The sequence below is a fragment of the Hetaerina americana genome, unplaced genomic scaffold, assembly GCF_022747635.1.
Source record: "Hetaerina americana unplaced genomic scaffold, ioHetAmer1.1.p SCAF_4, whole genome shotgun sequence".
Taxonomy (NCBI): Eukaryota; Metazoa; Arthropoda; class Insecta; order Odonata; family Calopterygidae; genus Hetaerina; species Hetaerina americana.
Window position 1 is genome coordinate 17,120,219 of NW_027286985.1, and position 21,193 is coordinate 17,141,411.

At 34.3% G+C, this 21,193-nt stretch overlaps 2 protein-coding genes across 8 annotated transcripts in view; one reads left to right on the forward strand and one right to left on the reverse strand.

Annotated features, from left to right (window-relative positions):
* Dp1 (satellite-binding protein 1 Dp1) overlaps positions 1 to 12,746 on the reverse strand; it is a 44,421-nt gene extending 31,675 nt beyond the window's left edge. The window contains exons 1-9 of one of the 2 annotated variants that reach the window (XM_071590647.1): positions 12,634 to 12,746; positions 10,796 to 11,028; positions 10,416 to 10,628; positions 8,477 to 8,683; positions 8,159 to 8,374; positions 7,838 to 8,021; positions 4,133 to 4,263; positions 1,643 to 1,826; positions 1,444 to 1,553 (exon numbers count right to left, since the gene is read on the reverse strand). In XM_071590647.1, the coding sequence (XP_071446748.1) occupies positions 1,444 to 1,553; positions 1,643 to 1,826; positions 4,133 to 4,263; positions 7,838 to 8,021; positions 8,159 to 8,374; positions 8,477 to 8,683; positions 10,416 to 10,628; positions 10,796 to 10,984 (1,434 nt within the window). In that variant the 5' untranslated portion in view covers positions 10,985 to 11,028; positions 12,634 to 12,746. Of the gene's footprint in view, positions 1 to 1,443; positions 1,554 to 1,642; positions 1,827 to 4,132; positions 4,264 to 7,837; positions 8,022 to 8,158; positions 8,375 to 8,476; positions 8,684 to 10,415; positions 10,629 to 10,795; positions 11,029 to 11,668; positions 11,820 to 12,633 lie in introns of those variants that run through there. The other variant, XM_071590646.1, reaches the window with a different exon arrangement.
* LOC139692449 (protein RER1) lies at positions 12,053 to 20,863 on the forward strand. Of its 6 annotated transcripts, none has more exons than XM_071590651.1 (6): positions 12,053 to 12,125; positions 12,947 to 13,141; positions 13,219 to 13,318; positions 13,398 to 13,612; positions 13,717 to 13,791; positions 20,561 to 20,863. In XM_071590651.1, the coding sequence occupies exons 2-6, from the start codon at positions 12,956 to 12,958 to the stop codon at positions 20,603 to 20,605; spliced, it is 621 nt and encodes a 206-aa protein (XP_071446752.1). In that variant the 5' UTR covers positions 12,053 to 12,125; positions 12,947 to 12,955; the 3' UTR covers positions 20,606 to 20,863. The 6 variants fall into 6 exon arrangements, with proteins under 6 accessions (XP_071446752.1, XP_071446755.1, XP_071446750.1 ...); XM_071590654.1 differs by having other exon boundaries at positions 12,055 to 12,151; XM_071590649.1 differs by having other exon boundaries at positions 12,106 to 12,219.
* Positions 20,864 to 21,193: the final 330 nt, after the last annotated feature.

Sequence of the window (21,193 nt, forward strand, 5' to 3'; positions counted from 1 at the left end):
ATTTATCCCAGACTTACCAAGGGCTTTAAAGATCTACAAGGTAACTTTTTATGTTCTCTTCTTGCAATTCTCCACTGATATGACACTCTTACAAACTTGAATCTTCCAAAACATTGACTATGAAAGATAGAAATACATGTTATTGCAAAGAGGCAGCTAGTTTTCTGCCATTTTATTAAGCACTAGAGGAGTAACATGTATTCTCTGGATGGATATTGTGATATTTAGCATGCAAAAAGAGTGGTTCTGTACATGATTTGGCACATGGATTGTGCATCATTTGATATCTAGCATGCATGCTCAGTAACTATGCTCCATCCTATCAATACTGTGCCCACTTTTCTTACTAAAAGAGAAGGTTCAGGGCTAAAGACAGAATGGCAAGAAACATGGTTAGGCCACAAAGCTCTACATTCCACTTTTTTGGTTATAGCTGGGTGGGACATGCACACTTGCCCATCACTGACGTGGGAGACAGGGGAGGAGTGATGAACAGGATGGGAAGGAATTGATGAAGCAGGATGAGAGGGAAGATTTGGCCAGCAAAATGAGATACTTAATTATAACTTTTATAATTGAATGTGTATTTCTGAACCCAGAATCTATCCTTTTTGCTGTTAGAACTACATGAATAGTATGTTATAGATTCTCTGGTAAGTTTGTAACCATTACTTAATTATTTATTCAAGTTCATCATGCATGAATACTTCATGGATATCCACCTTTTAGCCAATGGACCACATTCTCTCAAACAACGTAGAAATTTGTATCACTGGTAATGTATACTGCTATCTAATGGATAAATGGTTTCCACAAAATCACAAAAACTTTTCATCTGTCTACTATGATAGAAGTTCATTAAGATCACTATCATGTTTGTTTGTTCCTATATAATGTGCATTAACCACCTTCCTCGTGACTGATTTAAGTAACTGCAGGAAACTCTTACCATTTGGATACAGTAATTAATGAATTAAATTTCAGGAGGAGATATATAAAAACCAACGAAAAAAGAAAATACACACAATGGAACATGCATAATCAGTGTATGTAATAGCAAGGTTTCCTGGCAATATTTTCAATGAATAATTATCCCAATTATTAATGGCAATATGAAAAAAATTCCATCTTTCAAACGAACCTTTACCATTCTCTCTGAGTAGCCTAATTATGCTCACCTTAATATTCCAATTAATAGTTGAGATACGTACAATAATATCAATCTATACATGCATCTGGTGCATAATACTAAAACATAATTAAATATTTCAAGAGTTAAATTTCGACATTCGTCTACAAAATATAACAATTATCATGGGGGAAGAAATAAACATTGAAGACCAGCATGAATAACATACATAAAAGCAATTCTGAATTTCATCTTTTCTCAAAACATTACCACGTACATCTTTAAAAATGACGCATAAGATGAACTCCACTGACCTTCTTAGCCTTGGCCACACCATTCTTGTCACCTTCAATTCTTATGTAGTTGTTGCCATTCTTCTCACCAATGTTGATTGTGACACCAGTTTCTTCCTTCATGCGATTCACTTAAATAACAATAATACAAAACATCAACCTCAAAAATAAGTGTTCTAGTAAGGAGTAACTTAAGGGAATGAACAAATGGTTTACTTACCATTCGCACCACTTTTCCCAATGATGTGTTTGTAGAACTTGGGATCAACAGTAATTTCATCAAATACAAGACGTGAAACAAGGTCATTAACTTTGGCTTCTAGTGCCTTCTGAGCTTCATCTACTTCCTCTGGTGGGCCTTCAATCTTAATTCTCTCATCCTTCTCAGTGAATTCCACATGAACCTTAAATGCAACCACAAGGTTTCATGGTCAGATCCAAATGATTGATACCATACCAAAAAACCACAATTTACCAACATAATTTCCCATTAGGAGGTGACCTTTGATGAATTGGCAAGAGAAAGAATTACAGTCCGGTTGAAAGCTGCAGCCCCGACCTGCGCAGGAGGCGGCATGGATGGGGTGGAATTTGGCTAGAGAGGGCCAGATGAGGGTAAGAGGATTGGCTAGAGAGGGCCAGAGGAGGAGTAGGAGAAAGGCCTTCGGCAGCCACTTAACAGCGCAGCCAACATGAGTCGAAGGGTTAGTGAACAGCTTTGAAGACATCGTCAAGAGAACACTTTGAGTATTGCTCTCAGCCAACAGATAATTGCAACTGAACAATTTTACACGCTACATTAACACTATTCTCTCAATATTTTAAAAACTGAGAGAAATCTATAATTTGAAATCGTGTTTCACATTTTAGTATTTTAAAATGTTTACACATGCCACTTAAAACATTTCCCTACTCACAGTCGTTTTCTTCACTTCTTTCATTAATTATAATATCATTATGGAAACTGTCCATAACAACTTCATTTACATTAAATGTTCTTTCCACTTCTTTCACTCTCACGCATACTTTTCTCCACTCTTCCTTTACTCTACACATACACGCTCATGCACACCTCTTAGGGGAATAGTAATTCCCTTGACTGCTTCCTTCTTCATAAAAATTAAAACTTTATTAAGAATCTCCCGTACCTGACTATGCAACAACTTCCCATTACCTACTTTTGAATCCATGATTTCCGTGGTTAACTACCCTAAACTACCTATAAAAAGTACAAGTTAACTAAATCTCCTATTTAAGTACAATTAAATAAGCTTACGCTGAATACTAATATCTTAAATAGATGAATCTATTTGACATTTATGCCCAACTTACAAAAATACCCTTTCTAGAAATTGAACTAACCTTATAAAATAAACTAATGATTGAAGCAAGAATATTAAATTTTGGTAACTAACAAACGGTAATAAATAACACATAAAACTAAAGATGAAGGTTGAAAAAACAGCAAGGTTGGCAACGAGCTCACATGGTCACAGTAAGGTCTCAAGAGAGAATGAAACTTTGTACTCTTCTTGGAAGAGAAAAGCTCCAGGCCCAAAACTCGTTTCTGTGCATGGACCACCAGCTATCAACCGGGCTATACCTTTTATAACAGCTTCTATGAGATTTTCATACATAGGTTCTCCCACATAACACAGAATAGTGTACACACACACAAACTGATTTACATGTAGGATAGACTGCCGTGGAGAAGGAAGGCTTTCCAGAAATTCAATCTCTAATGAATACCTCAAGAGGGTAGAAATAATAAAAATAATCATTCACATTAAAATTAAAAAAAAAAGAGTCATCATAAGGAAAGAAGTCTTGACACTCCGAAATGTGAACAATCAACTGCTTTAAATGCAATTTTAACTCCAGCACAACCACCTATCTGCAACAAAGATTATTCTGTTTCCAAGGAGTTGGGATCTTATAAGCAGTAGCACAACATGGGAAGATCTAATTTCTCAATATTTACCTTCATGATGTCTTTCTAATGCAAACATAATGGGGGAATGAAACTATGATGATAAACCAAGAAGACGCAAAACAATAATACACTACATTGTGTTCTCTTTCTCAGCCCACTATGGTTAAATAACAATGAGTTAATTGCATTAAATCCTTTTCACTTAACACCTCAAATGCCCTGTCAAATCTACTAGTAATTAATTGCATCCTCAGTGGTAGTGACGAATTGTTGCATTTCACAGAAATCAATTACTTGTTTATACATCATTGGATGCTTGATTGTGTAAATAGTTAATAGTCTTTAAACAATGAACACACAAAATACACTTAATGTCAATAAATTGCCATGACAAACAAGGTTTGGAACACCATCATTACTCTCAACAGTGCTGTAGAAGCAAATGATTGTCATATATAAAAAAGTTGGGCAATTCTAGAGTCATTAAGGTATGCAATGACAAAACACCACTTTGGGAAACACAAGACATAAACATGTACATACATATATCAGGACGTCATATGTCAGGAGGCCGAGATATGACAGAAAATGACAAGCTTGACAAATGAGATAGATCCTCCGCAGTTACCTCATTCTTAGGCAAGTTAAATGTTCTATCTGATCAGGGTCGCCTGTTAACTGAATGCCAGTAGCAAAAATGTGATTCAGATATCTGTTTGACTCTAGGATTACTCATCTTCTACACTTCTTAACTAGAATGACAAAATAAAATGTTACCTTTGGGAAATTTTGCGTGATCCTGCGGATTTCTTCTCCCTTTCGGCCAATTATGTATTTATGTATCCAAGAAGGTGCATTGACAAAGACTGAACGAACACTGTTTGCTTTTTCATACACCATGCAGAGGGCTATAATAAAAACATTTTTAGTGTCAATGCCTTAATTTCCAACTATGGATTTTAAGATGGATTAGACATCTGAAATCACATCACTCACTTTTTAATTGCTAATACATAAAAGACCACACACAAAAAAAGTTCATTCTAGTTTCCTATAACAACTTGAAAACCTTCAACGAACATTTTATCATACTAAACAGGAGCAGCATGAACCATTAAACTAAATGATATATTAGTATTTATATTTGCAATAAGAATTAAAAATTGCAAACTACAATGATCACAGAGACAGAAAAATTCTGAATATTACAAATACAATAAGCATGACTCAGGAGGAAAGGGAAAGTTATGAATATAGCAGATTATAAAAAAATAACCTGAAACAGCATGGGAGTAATCCTTCAGAGGAACGCCAAGCAGAGCAGAATAATTTTGATTAAAAATAAGGGATTTTGCCAAGGTCAAAAATATATTAAATAACCATGAAGTGCCTAGACTTTGCACAACACCAAAATATATTAGCCATTGCTATAGTTTTCACGTACGTCCCTTTGGCTGCTTATGAAACTATAGCCACAATGGTTCAGACACTAATGATAAAGTGAGATGTGATTGATTTGAGAAATTTCTGATAATGAAAGGAGATTTTGCAGTTTTTCTCAAAGAAATATTTTTGACAAACCTATGAAGGGTTTCATAAAGTAATGTTTTTGAAATTTCATGTCTTCATGATTATTTCCACAATTTCTTCCCATGTTTCTCAAATAAGTTTTGTAGAAGTGACTGTGTCTGAGTGTCATTTCTGACCTTAAGATGCTAATTGCAAAGCCAGCAAAACTCTCATCTCTCTCAGAAAGATGGACCTGGATAGATTCAGAGAACCTTCAATACTTTGACTGGTTCAGATTTAAAAAAAAATATCAAGTACCTTCACTGCATTGAAAAAGATGGAAAATGTCTATAAAAATATTCTTACAGAGGAAAACCAGAAAAACTATCTCTTCCACTGAGAATCAGTTAAAAGATAGTATTCATTCTATAATATAACAGAAAAAAAATATCAACCAGATGTAACAATAAATGTGGAGTCACCTTAATCGAGGAAAAATTCAAAAAATGATTAAAACCATGCCATCACATTTATGGATTTTTTTCATGCCTCCAAAAACACATTAATGCAGGTAGACCACCTTTGCAGCAGCCCCTTTCAAGTTTCCATATTCTGTGATACCATGGCAATAGATGTGAATTTCTACTTCTGCATTGTGACTTCAAACCATAGATCCTTGAATGATTGTATTAACAAAGATGAAGACTACTACAATTTTCCACTGAATAAAAATTTTATTCGTGACCAGTTCCGATTCACTACATCATTTTCAAGGGAAGCTCTCACTACAATAGAACTCACTACAATACATATATCTCCCCAGGGTTTATGGGGAAGTAGTGACGTCAACGTCCTGTGGAGTTTCGTGGGGCGTGTTTGCTGATCGGTCTCCTTTGCTGGGGAGCATACAAGTGCCAAGAGTAGCCTCACTCCACAGCTGCAACCTGTGTTAGTTTTGTGTCCTCCTACATCGGATTTGGACCAAGCTGCACTGTGAACAGCTCATGGACCGACCCTTCCTTAGGACCAGCCGTTCACACAGCGGCTTGGTCCAAATCGGATGCAGGAGGACACCGACCTCCCACTGGTTGCAGCTGCAGAGTGAGTCGACTTTTGGCAATCAGTAATCCCCAGCGAAGGAGACCGATCAGCAAACAGGCCCCACCCGATACCACAGGACAAACACCCAGCACCTTCCCCACACATCGTAGGGAGACGGGACAATAGATTCCATAGGAAGTACAGATGGGAAGAAGGGACCATGTCATCGCAGCCAACTGGAGTCTTCGTATTCCTTCGTCTTTCCCCCTTCCTAGTAGAAGTAGTAATTAGGGGAGGCGACCTACAGCTGAGGTCATTTGCACTATTAAGGATGTACAGGAAAGGATTAAGGGTGGAGAGAAACCCAGCATCGGTATTAGCCTACTCTTAATGAAAGGTGCCAAGGTGTCCACAGCTTAACGTCCCATTCAATAGACGGCCTACTCACTCTAAGTGCCCTCCACAAAGCACCGCAAGTAGGGATGATAGAGACTGAAAATATTCGCCGCCAAGACTTGAACCCAGAACCTCTGGGTGGAAAGCCAGTATGATAGCCACCGCACCATCTCGATTTCCTCACTCTTCCTCCACAAACTCCCAACCTCCACTTTTACCTGTTTTCTTTCTCCCATCCCCAGAGCTTTGGTTTTTCCCACTCACCTAATCCCTCCCAGCACGTGGTGACACCCTGGTTTCCTCACCTCCTACATCTTGTGTATACAACCTGGACCTGTGCAATGATTGCTTCATTTGAAAATGATTTAAGGCACCGAAACTGGCCGCAAATAAAATTTTTATTTAGTGAAAAATTGTTGTCTTCACCTCTGGAATTATGGAAAAGTTCCATCTTATCACACCTGAATCTGTAATTTACAATGTTTATAATATTGAAAAACCAATATTTCCACTCAACAAGCAATGCATATGCACTGAATGGAGTACCTATTTAGTACCAAACTCCCTTACAGCCAACATCAACATTTCTTCCACACAAGTTTTTCATTCAAGAGTTTCATGACCCTTCAAAAAATGTTATTTATTATTTGACATTCTGTGTATCTCAATTAGCAATGCTTTCCCCACCCACTTTCAATTAATAAAGTTACCACATAACTACTTCCCAATTATCAAGTTGAAACTTGTTTAACTTTATTTTGGCTTAGTTTGTTCACACTATTTAATTGACTTTCTTCCGTTAAAATTAATTTCGCTGTCTCCTCATTTTTTAGTGCCCTCTGGGACAGAAAAATTCCATCCTTATCACTTTCTGCCGAGATTGAAACGAAACAACATTTCCCATTAAATTATTTTTCCTGGCATTATAAGGAATGCAATCCACTTAAAAGACAAAACATGCAAACTTTAAAAAACAATAAATGTAAAAATAGCATATTATATGAAATTGAGGAGCTGAGAAGTTGAAGTACTGAGGGCGATAGTGAGGAAATATAAGAGATAGTGGCCAAGGATGAATTCTATTACTTGGTAAAGTTTAGCATAAGATCATTATATGAGGACAGTCATCACCCCAGCGTTTGCCTTATGGAATTGTGACAGGTAGTTTCAATGCGAGGCACAATTTGTGAAAACCTGAGGGAAATGAATATTTCCAAGGATCAAAAATGGAAGCTACATTACTATACTAGTGTTTTCAATTTGACAAATGTAACATTATTTGCACAGTATTTTTTTGACTGATTTTAATTTACATAAAAAATATACTTAAAATGATCAAAATTTTCAAAAACTTTTCCTATATAAGATAAAAATGAGGGACTAAAAAAACTGTGGAAGGAGGGGGGAGTTAACTGCTGATACAATGAAAGATCACTAACCCTATCAAGTGCTTCATGCATAGAAATTGGTCCAGTACTCCAATAATATTAATCACACCCAAAAAAAATACCAGAAATCAAAAAGTACAAAAATTACCATGCCCAAGCTTCTCTTGGGGCCCTCTCAGAATGATGGTCCCAGTGGATGAATCTGATGGAGGCATCTCAACACTTACTCCAGTCTCCTGCAAAATTTCTGCAATGGTGTTCCCTTTTGGTCCAATAACATACCTATGCTGAGCCTTAGCTACTTCCATACAGATCATTGTGCACTTCTTTTCCTGCATATAGCAAACATCATATTAGCCATGGTTTATAGGCATGTAAAGCAGAACAGCACATTGTCATTGAAACTTTTAAGAAACAATTTTTTAAATATAATATAAAACAAGGCCTTTAAATAAATGCATTTACTCACCATTTCACCATGAATAGCCAAAATCCTCTCTTTAGCCACGAGAACGCCCTCCTTCTCACCAGCAATTGTTATTTCATCTTTTTGCACAGTCAGAGGAGGTATATTGACCCTAACCCCAGTTTCTGCCATCAATGCATTCACTTTTTCATTATGGGCACCAGCGATGAATGGATGATACATTTTTGGGACAGATATTCTTTCATATGCTTGTTTTGACTGAAACACGAAATTTTGTTAAAATATTCATCTCTGAACAAGTTACAATTATAATTCAAAACAATTCTCATGCATTTAAGTTTTTCAACAAAATGAGCTCACCTGTTCATCTGAAATTACTTTAATCTCATGTATTGCTTTGTCAATCCCCTCACGGGTCCCAGTAACTGTTATTAGGTCTGATGGATCTGCAATGCTAGGGACATTAATCTTCGTGGCAGTGTTTTTTTCCAGTTCTCTTAGCCTCAGGCCTTTAGCACCCAAAATACATCTATGATGTTCTTTCGGAATGGAAACTTCTCCAACCATCTAAAATCACATTCATAAGAACAAATATTCATAAAATATTGCAGAACTCTTCAATAGAAACTATGTTCAATCAATTATGACATACTATACAGGCTGAATATGTCATTACAGAATGTCAATATATGTGCCTGCACATGAAATAAAACTACCAAAAAAATCCTCAAACCTCTATCATCGTATCATAATGCATGGTATCCAGACTAATCCCATACTGGCTCCTTACAAGCTGAATTAACTTCACAGACAAAAGTTTATTTCATAATACAGAAATGAACTTTGATATAACCAATTCCCACTACTTTAGATGACAACGACAAATTTCCCATGCATGCAATAGTAATCCAATAACAAAAAGACAGGGTGGCCAGCAATCGGATGACCTCTGATACCAGGTTTTCCAAGTCTCAAAGGAAACATAACAAAGATATTTTTATAGGTTTTGTACTAGTGAACGTTAACCATGCCATGGCATTTCAACTTTGTAAATTTTATAGCAATAATTCAGGAAATCCAAAATAATAAACAAATGACAACAGGAGAATAGCAGCTTAGTTTGAAAAAATCATCAATTAATAAGTCAGTCATATTAAACTTAAAGCACTTCTTTTTTCTACCCCCTCAATTTTCTGGTTGAATAACATCTCCAAAATCTGGATATTTCCAGAACTTTTTACAAGGGCCTTCATATTGTCCAATTCACACCCATTTTCAAAGATGGCTGGCCATCATGAACAAACATAAAATGCAAACATTAAAATAAAGCATAATTACTCAAGTGCCAAGTAATAAAAACTTTCCATTTAAATGCCGAAATCCAAGGTTAGAACTTAGAGTGCAGGAAAATGTTTAAAGCATTTTAGATTAACTATTGCAATCAAACGAAAAATGTTTCCTCTAAAAATAAAGTAATCCAATGTATTGTGATGGAAACCTAACATTTTGTCCTCATTTATTTTCTGCAACCTGTAATCATCTGCTGCGAGAACACAAAAGCTCTCCTTAAAGTAAGTCACATTAAGTATTTGTACAGTTGGACATAGCTGGATATTATTAAATAAACTAACCTCAATTCATATTGCATTAAATATACTGATCCCCCTTGCATCTGGCAATTAGTTTACCATATATATTTTCACCATCTTACAACATTGATCTATGCATCACGGGCTCATGCATTAAACAAGAGGCAAACAAAGAAAAATGTGCAAAAAACAAAATCACATGGTACTAAAATAGTGACCAAGAGTGTTCTATACTATAGGTCACTCCTTCCTTAGTTTTTTGATCCAGCAGCACCACAATTATCAAGGTCCTCAGAAACCTAAACTATTATCGTAATAGCACAAAATAAATAATTATTAGAACACCTGTGCCCCTGCAATACTCAGGTTCCAACCTTGCATGAACAAACCAAAGAGAGGGAATACAACATTGGACAGGTTGGCAAAATGTCCACAAAAATGAATTCATCTATGGAGGAAACTATCCAATTTGCATAATTACTGACATCATAGATGTCAGAATAGATGCTTTGCCATTCCATATAAGAGCAAATCAATAGCTGCTACATCCAGAAAACTGGGTTTGTTTGGATAAACAATTATCAAACTAAGTAAAAGCTCTTTCAATCATAGCATATTCGAACCCTCTTCCTCTGCAAATTATTTCACTATCCGGGAAATCATACTAATAAAGAGTAATATTAATGAGTAGAAACTTTTAGATTAATTACCTGCATTTGAAAATTTGCCAAGATTTTTCTTCTGGCCTCCAGCACTTCATTTTGCTTGCCGGTGACAAGGAAGGTTAGGGAATGATCTTTCCCCGAAGAAGTTTCGATTACAGCTCCTGTTTCACGCATTATGTCAAGACATATGCGCACACCATTTCCTTCCCCAAAACCTTCATTTGAGTACTTCCTTTCGTTGAATGGCACCATGAATACCTTAAATACATAGTACAAAACATTCTGGATAATTTACCAGATAAATAGACTTAAACGCCACAAAACTATTAATTTTTTGAAATAGAACCCCGAGTAATGGAATAATTTTCAACAAAAACAAGAAACCCAACACACTGAAAAAAAAACCCGAGAACAAAAAAAATTACCTGTGTTACTACAGACGTTCCAATACGCATAGCCCCAGCACCTCCACCATTTGCCTCAGGTAATCCAGCGGATTCCGGCAAGGCTGGAAAAACTTCATCATAACTATAAGTTTGAGGTTCGTAGGCGGCCTCTCCCTCGCCACCTGCTACCCCAGTTTTCATTGAAATAGCCGCCATAGGTTCCTGCATTTTTCCAAGGATGTCCTTAACCGCGCCAAGTCGTTACAGTAACACTGAAATAAAACATTCGTAGGTTTTAAACTAAATGACACAACAACCATCAAGGAAGACTTGATTTTTCTAATCAACAACCGCGTAATTGCCACAAAGATCAATAGCCCAAACATCGTACGCTTACAATTCCAAAATTACTACAAAACTCGAGAAAATTGCGATTCACCACGAACGCCATAATATATAACGGGAAGAATTGCTTATTTCCAACAGGAATTATTTACAGCAAATTTGGAAAAATCCTGATTGAAGCTAATATAATAGCAATCGCAAATACAAGTATAATTTAAGAGTCTAAAGAGTGAATGCAATAAATGATGATACAATAAATTTCTACGTAATTGTGCGGCAAACTGCAACAGGACCCAATGTGACCTCACATAAACCGTATGGCCGATTATGACACGTTGTCGGCTTTGATAAATTTGATAGACTAAAACATTTAAGTGATGATTAGTCCTAAGGGAATAGTAGCGAATATCGCAATATCAGAAACTGAAACCTAATAATGTTCCCTTGTACACTTGCACGCAAAATTGTATTTCGGTTAATTCGCTGCGAGAGTCGACGTGTCACTGATACTCAAATATTGACGTGTGTTACTGGAAACAAGGAAAATTTATATTAAAGTTAGCTTACAGTACTGCAGTCCAGATTAGCCGTCCTGCGTTGATTTTTTTCGCATTCCTTGTTATCGTTAATGCAACCGCCAATTGTTACAAAAAAATTATTGTTGACCACCCTTCATCATGAAAGTACTTCCCTGCTCCCATGAGCAAGATGTGGAAGAGAACACGAAAGACTGAACTACATCGTCATCCGCCACGCTTAACTTTTGAATTAGACATTACCATTCCACGTAAGTAAAATTTTTAATTCAAATTCAGGAAACCAAAATAACATATTTAAAAAAAATTCACAATATTCTTACTGTCATGTCACAATCAATCATAATACGATATTTTTTAACGAACTATTTAAGAGGAAGAATACATTTAATTCCACTCAAGTGAAGTATGAGAAATTTAAGGTAGAAATAAGTTCACGTAATCCACATTATTCATTGTCCTGAAGATTGTTGAATCAGCTACCCAATGTAATTTGTTCTAAGTGTTTGAAAAAGTGAATATTACAATTATTATTTCACAAGGCTTTCTGAATCATTATTTAATTTACTGCCAAATGTTCAGGTATATTTACTAATGCGACAACCGTTACATAATGTCTATTAATAGGGATTTCATTTTTTGTCGTAGTCACTATTTAGTATGATTAAAGAAATGATAATATTAAACTTTTTTCACTGCACTAAACTTGTAGCTCGCTCGTTGGCGGAAGTAGTACGGACTATAGCCGCTGAATGAATGAAAAGTGATTTTGTTGGTGCGTACATATTTCTGAGTCAAAGTCTAGTAAAATAACCTTTAGCCAGTACTGCATTTCGGCTTTTGTCAGAATAATGTCATAAATAGTCAATGAAGATGAATAAACAAAGGCTTGGCATTTTGATGAAGCATTATATTTGACAAATTGAGAGGTAAAATAAATGTGCTCCATTTAAAACTGAAAACGTTGAAAAATTGTTTTTAGTTAATAATACTCACTTATAGTGCGGTATCATTGAAAATAAAATCGTCTTGTTAGTTTTCTTAGCATATTTAGGTGCAGGGTGAACCCAAAAGCGTGTCTTAATTCGCAACTACTGCTTAATTCATTGTGCGGTATATCGGAAGTTGACGTGTACAAATGAAGTAGTGCGGCGAAGTGTGTCATTTTAAATCAGTGATGTCCTAAAATTTAATTAATACATCATTTTTATTTCGCTGCCAATGAAAGTGATACTTGTGGAGCCAGATTGTATCAGTTAAAACTCACTTTTGGATTAGAGACCAAAGAAAACTTGTTTGGTGGTTGCAGGTTATCATCATGATGCCAGGATCTGGAGATGATAATTTGACAAGTTCAAAAGGAAGTGTTATTGTTCAAGCATGGAAGCGATTAGGGCAAATATATCAAACATATTTAGATATGTGGACTCCTCATTTAGTGTCCCGGTGGATTGCTTGTTGCCTACTACTCTTAGCATTCGCTCTAAGGATATTTTTGGAGCAGGTTAGATAATTTGTTTTGCCATGTATTTTAAAAGTTAACTAGGTGTATGCTCTATCTTTAATGTAATTTTATTACAGGGATGGTACATAGTCGCATATGCTCTTGGGATATACCATCTAAATTTGTTCATAGCTTTCCTATCACCAAAGATTGATCCGGCTTTGGGAGATTACGACGGTAATAATTAACGTAAAAAGTATAATATATTGTTGAAGTCATGTGCACTGTATATTACTCCTGCCACGTTGTATTGCAGAGGATGGACCAGAGCTACCCACTAAAGCAAATGAAGAATTCCGTCCGTTTATCCGACGGTTACCTGAGTTCAAGTTTTGGTATTCAGTGACTAAGTCAACCTTATTCGCAATGATTTGCACATTTTTTGAGGTCTTTAACATCCCTGTATTTTGGCCAATTTTAGTAATGTACTTCATTACGTTGTTTTGCATTACGATGAAGAGGCAAATCAAGGTGAGATATAATGCCATTGCTTTTCATTCTACATCATTTTTTAGTTACCTACTGTTTATTAATTGTCATAATTACCGTGGTAATGATTGCATTTACACTTTCAGCATATGATTAAGTACAGATACCTGCCTTTCACACATGGGAAGCCCAAGTATGTGGGGCATGAAGACACTGGAAAGGTGATTACCACTAAGTGACACATTGCGTTATGAATCATGTAAGTTGTAAGGTGTTGAAAAGTTAGGTGAATTTAAAAAAATGAAGCAGAAACCCCTGAAACACCGTCATAGCTCGTCATCAGCTAAAGATTCTAATTAAGCATCATAACGGAAATCTTGGTGACTGATCACACAAGGGAAATGATTTCCTAGGTTTGTGTCCCAATTTTAATGTGTTAATAATGTGAGTATTAACAGTATAGTTGAAATTTTGTCGTAAACAAGTTTTCAAGTAAATGAAATTATTATGAATCACAGTGGCCTATTCGGATTTTCTTTCCAAAATCTGTGATAAATCTTCATACCTTTGGAAAATCTCTTTGTTTAATGGATTATTATATTCACTTGTTAATTTATTGTATTAAATTTCCTCATCACACTATCCTTGTTTTTGTCACTATTCCTTAGCTGTCAATGGAGAAAATAGTAGCATTTGTACTTAACTGTCTTGTTCATCTTTTTCTTTCATAAAAACTAATTTTCTTGTGTTTCCAAACCTACCAGTTCATTATTTATTGATGCACTAATATCATTTTGTTACCATAAAGTTGAAGGGAATTTATGTGAAATTAGAATAATTACGTTCTTTTGTTTAAGTGTCTTCATATAGTTTAATTGGTGGATAATCATGTGATATTAGTATGATCTATTGGAAATGGTTTTAAAATGCAAGTTGCTTGGATTTTATTCCAAAAATCCATGATTTCCCTTAAGTCACATTACCAAAGTCATTTTCAATTTATAACATACTGCCATATATTATTTAAACACGAAATTTGTGATTTAAAAGAGTACATTTTAATGTTTATTTTTAGAAGGATCATATTTTTATTAGTATGCATATTGTGGGTATGTGAATATTTTTCTTTTATGGTGAAACAATGTTGGACATTTGTTGGAGTAATGTTTATGAAATTAGTTGTTTTGTACATATGCAATCTGTTCTGTAATGAAAATATCCCATTAAATCATGAGTCCATTTTCATAAATATGTGAAAATTTCTTTTGTTGCTATTCATTTTTATCCAGAATGAATACTGCATGCCTTCTTAAAAATTGTTTATGCAATTATGTAAATTAATGATTACTTATGATTTATTGACTTATAATTTATTTTTAAATTAACATTTTTCCTAATTAAGGCGCCCATATTTTCGTCCGAAAGTGATGGTATTACGCTGTAAAAGAAAACTGCCTGGTGTGGGTTCAATTTGTATCTCATGTTAACTAGCTTTTAAACTGAAAACTAAATAAACTAAAATAAATTGCTTACAACTTATATCTATTCTGCAACTGTTAATATTCTCTTAAGGATACAGAAAAATACTCCTCTTAAGCTTTAACTGGTGAAAAAGTAAAAGCAAAAGTCACCACAGGCATTGTCTAATATATTAATAGTAGAGCATTTATGGAACTTTTACGATAGATTTACTTGTTTGAAATCCTATTATTTCTTACTTTAGAATTCATGCCTTAAGATATCAGGAGCAGTAGTTTTGATATTGGCATAGTTGTTATAAGCGTACAACATGTTCAGTCACATCATGGTCTGAAATAATGCATGGGTCATCTGAAAAATTTGGTAAAAATGTCTTGTATCTTTGTTAGGTCGGAAACTTTTCAGACCACCCTCACACCTAGCAAATTCTTTACATGCCAATATTTTGTTAAAATCTTGTATACTTATAGTTATAAAATATACTAGGTCAGTTGAATAGTAAAATTAAAGCACATTATACCAATGATATTTATAAATATTGAACAGAAAAGTACAATTAAAAATAAGGACCTATCATTCAATGCCTGTTTCACAGTTTTTTGATCTAATTCTACAAATATTTTTTGGGTGAGATAATGGCATTGGAGAGGATAAAAAGTGTGAACGTTTAATTAAAGAGAGAGACTTGTATCACGCGCTGATATATGATAAGTAAGTCAAAGATATGATCTGGTGCTTTCTCGGCATATCAGCTTGATAAAGTACTTGATACTCGGGTCTTGCGCCAGGTTAGGGGTTCAATATTGGCTGACATTTCGATGCTCAAGTCGACCGTCGAAATTTTGGCCAATGTGGTACCCCTGACCCGGTGGAAGACTAGAGAAAACTTTATCAAGTCAAAGATAAAGTTGGCCACATTATGGGTTTATTACTATCTGTATCATGCAATTGCATGAGTTTTCATTCAAAGAACTTATTCGAAGTAAAGCATCCAGGCTGTGATAATACAACCCTATAGTATTTAAATTTTCATCTTATCTTTGGCTGGTATAAAAGGTGATCCCTTTGCCTCATTAATGTAATGTAAAAAAAATATAATTCTGGGAGTACTGTAGCAAGGTACATTTAGTAATAATTTTGACGTATTCAGTCAGATTTGTAGAAATGATTTTTTTAACACCTTATAAATACTGCTAATATAAGATTCCCACCGTAGGCACAATGGTTTTATGTTTTAATACCAACATCATCATATTGGTTAATGGGAATTGGCTACTTAAAAATTTTATTTGGTAGATGAGGCAAACTTGTCGTTTCTCTTCTTTTATGCAGATTTTCATTTAATCAAAAGAGCAACCAATCTCCAGGCATAATGGCAGCTTTTTTTATTTTTCTAACTTTATTTTACATATTTCTTTATTTGTACAGTTTAACTATAATGTATACAAATCAATCAGCCAGATTTTCAATTATGTAATTGTCTTGTTTGCAGGCTTTCATTATTTCCCAAATTGAAAAATAGTGTATCAAAATTGTGGCTTATCACAGGGAACATACACAATGGTTAACAATACAAATTGTTTCATTAAAATGTATGTAGATCGCAAAGAAAGATATTTGACAAAACATTTTTCAAAAAAAGGAAAAATTTAGTAAAAAAGTAATGGATTTATAATGTGAAATGGTTGAATGACATTATGTTTCACTCATCATGTTTTCCTTCAGCAAAACAGTAATCATTTCAATTGTTATGGTAGCTTGTGATTTATAGATCAATATGTAGATCCATAATTCTTGAGAGTTTAAAATTCATTCAAACTTCAGCAGCACATAACAGTAAAAAGATATGTGATTTTTTCATTCAATTAAGTCAGAGTCGCTCTTTGAACGTGAAGACATTTGTGTTAAAAGGATTGATATGATTGTTGATAGGGTTGTTTTGATCGAGGGAGTGCGTCGTTGAAATTCAGGGGTAGGGGAGGCACATCTGCTGAACAGATGTTTAGACTGCTATTATTTACATAGTTCTTGTAAATTATTTGAATTGAAGCATAAACTTTCTGAAAAAAGACTTTTTGGTACATATTTACTAACTTATGAACAAAAGTGCAATAGTGTTGATGTTGCATGTATGCATATATGAAAGTTAGTGCTTATTTCCTTAAGAGTCTGATTTTATGTATTTACTTTCTTGCTCATCAATACCATTGTTTATTTATTCTCTAAAATATATTGAAATATTCAATAGTCCTTTTTCAGATTATTGAACCCCCAACTGGTATCACTAATAAGAAATATATGCATATGAATGAAGTTACCCTCTATGAAAATTGTGAATGAACTTGAAAGAGTATTCATAAAATTCATTCAATCAATCACATTTTTCGGTTGTTTATGCTGAATTAACAAATAAAGATTACTTTCTGTGGAAATCCTAACTCATGTGAGTGGAAAATATTTTCATTTCACAGTCTCAAAAGATTAATGTAGACCACTATGGTGCAAAAACCATATGAAACATTATTCATAGTATGTGATACAATGCATTTTTTATATTATGGTCTGAAGTTCTTGCTCATCATGCTTCAGTAGTGATAGCTATGTTAAATTAGAATTTGGTGGTAGATGATTCTTATGTTTAACATATCTTCTTCACATCAACAGTAGTTGTTTTTTATTTGGCTGTAGGAGTTCATTTTCAGAAAATTATTAACATGGAAAGGTTATGTTTGTTGATGGCATTCATTTATGGCCTGGAAAAATTGTTGGTGCCACAACATTTGGATTACTTTGTGAAATTTATGGTCCATCATATTTAAGGCATGCTAGTATGTGCCAATTGATTTCTTTCTGACAAGGAGTATGATGCCAACTTTAATAATATATTATTCCATTTGACGAGGATGGTAGTTCTATAGTCATGCTGATTTGATTTGGAATTTACCAAAGATTTTCCAAGTGGTAAAATGGCAATCTTATATTATTTCATTAATTTGGGTAATCTTCATCTTTTTGTTTAAATGATAATATTTACTTATCAATTCCAAAAAGTGTGCATCTGCAGGGTATGATAACGATTGATTATTTTTTGAGAATATATATTTGTTCAGCGAAGAATGTTATTTAAATTGGCCAACGACTTTGAAATTCAGTCAAAGTCAGGTAAATTCCCACAATGGCGAAGTACTGGGAATTTCATACAAAATCTGGGATTTTTTTAAGGTGTTAAAGATTATGTTTTTAAATTTTTACTTTGTAGTTTATTTCTCCTCGCCTGTATTTCAGTATTTTTAACTCGTTTAAGTAGTAAATGAAGATTTTGTTTGGAAGTGGTTTAAATTTCCGAAAGATTCTTGCTCCCAGTTTGTTAGTTATTTATACCAGAACCTATCTGAGTAGTCTTAGGCCGAAGTGTATCAATGTCAGGGTGTGAACAGAAGGTACATCTAAAAACCTTTAATTCTTTCATACAAATAAGCAAATTCATGTTACTATTTCAATTTGTATAGCCATTCAGTGAGCACCTAAGAAAAAGTCTGCAATCGCTCACTTTTTCAAAATTAGGGAAAAATCACCAAATGGACCAAATTTTTAAAATGCAGGGAATATTATCTTCAAATCAGGAATATGGAATGTCAATCTGGAATATGATGTTTCAATGGAAATGATGTTTTTTGTATTTATTGAGACCAGTTCTTGTTTTTTTAGGCCATTGTGCATGCTGACCCTTGAAAAAGCCAAAACCTCTATGGGTCCAACTTATTAGTGGCGCCCACAGCAATAAGGGATGATTTCCTTGAAGCACTCAATTAGATTTCAAACTAATGGGGACAATTTGAATAAAAGTTGGCCTAGTTGTCAGAAAAGTGTTGAATCTAGAAAAATATAGAAAATAAGTGGCTTCTCTATATATAAAGTGAACTCAGTAAATAGATATCAACATTTGAGAGTATTTTCTGATGATTTATTCAATCTGGGAGAACTTCGGCCAATCCAGGGAAAGTCAAAGAATTTTGTTGTTGGGTTTCGCTGACCAGCGATTGTTGATAACTCATTTCTCTGCTTATGGAATACATTAATGGGTACATAAAGGCAATAAGTGATTGTGAGGCATCAAGGTAAATTGCTAAGTATGATGCCTGTAGCTTTTTTGTAGTATTTTGTTACAGCTTGTCAAACTTTTTCAAAAAAGCAAGCATGCATTTGAGTTATTACAAAGAATGTTATAAAATTGCCTTCATGCAATAATATGAATTTGAATCCCAAAAAACATTACTGTAAATATTCTGGTAACCATTGTCATATTTTGCTGTCAGTTTTCATTCTCTCTACCTTTCAAAATGGAATTTTTCTTTTTTTGAATTCTCTAGAATATATTTCCTATGCACCACAATGTCACAAACTAGCATCCAGGTCTCCATCAGCATATTGAATAATACATCATGCATGTAAACATTTTAGAATATACAGGATTTTCATTGTCGGTTTAAGAGACCTAAAAAAATGGTATTCATCAAGTATCTTATGCTTTCTGGATAATCAGGAAAGATTGAAATTCCAAAGAAACTGTGGGAGGTGCTGCAGCAGTAACTTTTAACGGAGTCATCTGCTAATTTGCAATTCAATGCAACAATTTCAGAGTGTAACAATCATTCATACAAGGTTCGGATCCCAGTCAAGGCAGATGATTTTTACACTCTGAAATTGGTGCAAAGATTGAAATGATCACCCCACATCGGGTGCACTCTATACAGGCTGTAGGCTGCTATTTTTGAATGAAATTTAAACCAAAAAATTACTGAGACATTACTATTTTGAAAGGGTAGTCTTTAAAATATCCCAGAATCTAAAGACACAATGGTGATCGATTTGCAAAAAAAAATGCACATTGATCATTATAATAGCTGCTGAAGTGTATGTCATTTATTCCCCCATAGAACTGTGGTTTGACCACATTAATGAGCAGTGGACAACTACTACTGAATAAAAGGTTAAATGCCATAGAGAGTTGGTCATTTTAATTATTAGTTAGAGTAATTTCAGTAAAAAATGCTCTCTTAGATATTTGTTGAATTGCTTTTTGCTTTACTAATGTATCAGTTCAACTCTATACATTGAAAGTACATCCTGGTACTTTTTTGGAAAAAACTGCATCTAATATAGACATTCAAGTAGAGTAACTTTTAATGCAACATGGACTTTTATTTCTTTCACTCATTTTTTTTTTAAATTAAGTTTTATAAGACTAATGCTAAATAGTGTCCTCATGTCTTGCAGTATTTAACTCAATATTAGATGACATTTTTTAATGCACAGGTCTTATTTGAATTTTGAATTAAAATCACTTATGCTAACCAACTTTTTTTAAATGCTTTACCACATTTAATTTAAACTTTCTTCTTTGATGAAGGTGTTAAAAAGCTATTAAATATGTAAAATATCATTATCATTGTACACAAAGTTTATCTTGGAATATGGTGTTACAGCTATTGTTGTTTCATTTTCCCACAGTCCGAAGGGGTAGCACGGGTGCCAGGCCCAGTACTTGAGGCGTGATAACAAGGACGATAAAGGATACGGGCAACATTTTTCATTCATTGCCCAAATTAGGGATTTTAGTAAACTTGCTATTCACCTCGTTGTAATATTTATATGAAACGAAAAGATCATTTAATTCTATTCTTTGTAAATTTCATGACTTTGTGATCATGTACATTCATCAGCCATTCACTGCAAAAATTGAGTTTTTTTGTTAGTGTCTATTAAGATGTTTTAATGTATATTACTTTTTGATTTATAAAATATGATCGACTATTTTTTTATTTATTTTCACTGATAACTTACCTACATTCTGTCAACAGGAATGCTGATCCTTAAGGAGTCTAAAATAAATACTAAATCAGGGTGTCTGCCAACTTGAAATACCCGGGTAATTCCTGTCTTCTGGAAAACTCAGGGAAATCAGTGAATATTCTGGAAAAATCAGTAGTTGACACATTTTAGGTAGAAAAGTTATCCTGTCAATTGAGAAATGATACCAATTTGTGCCTATGTATCTTGGTTCTTCTTCACAGCCCTTGCCCTACTTGACCTCCACTTTGAGAGACGAAATTGGGATGGCACAAATTGAAGTAATAGTTCATG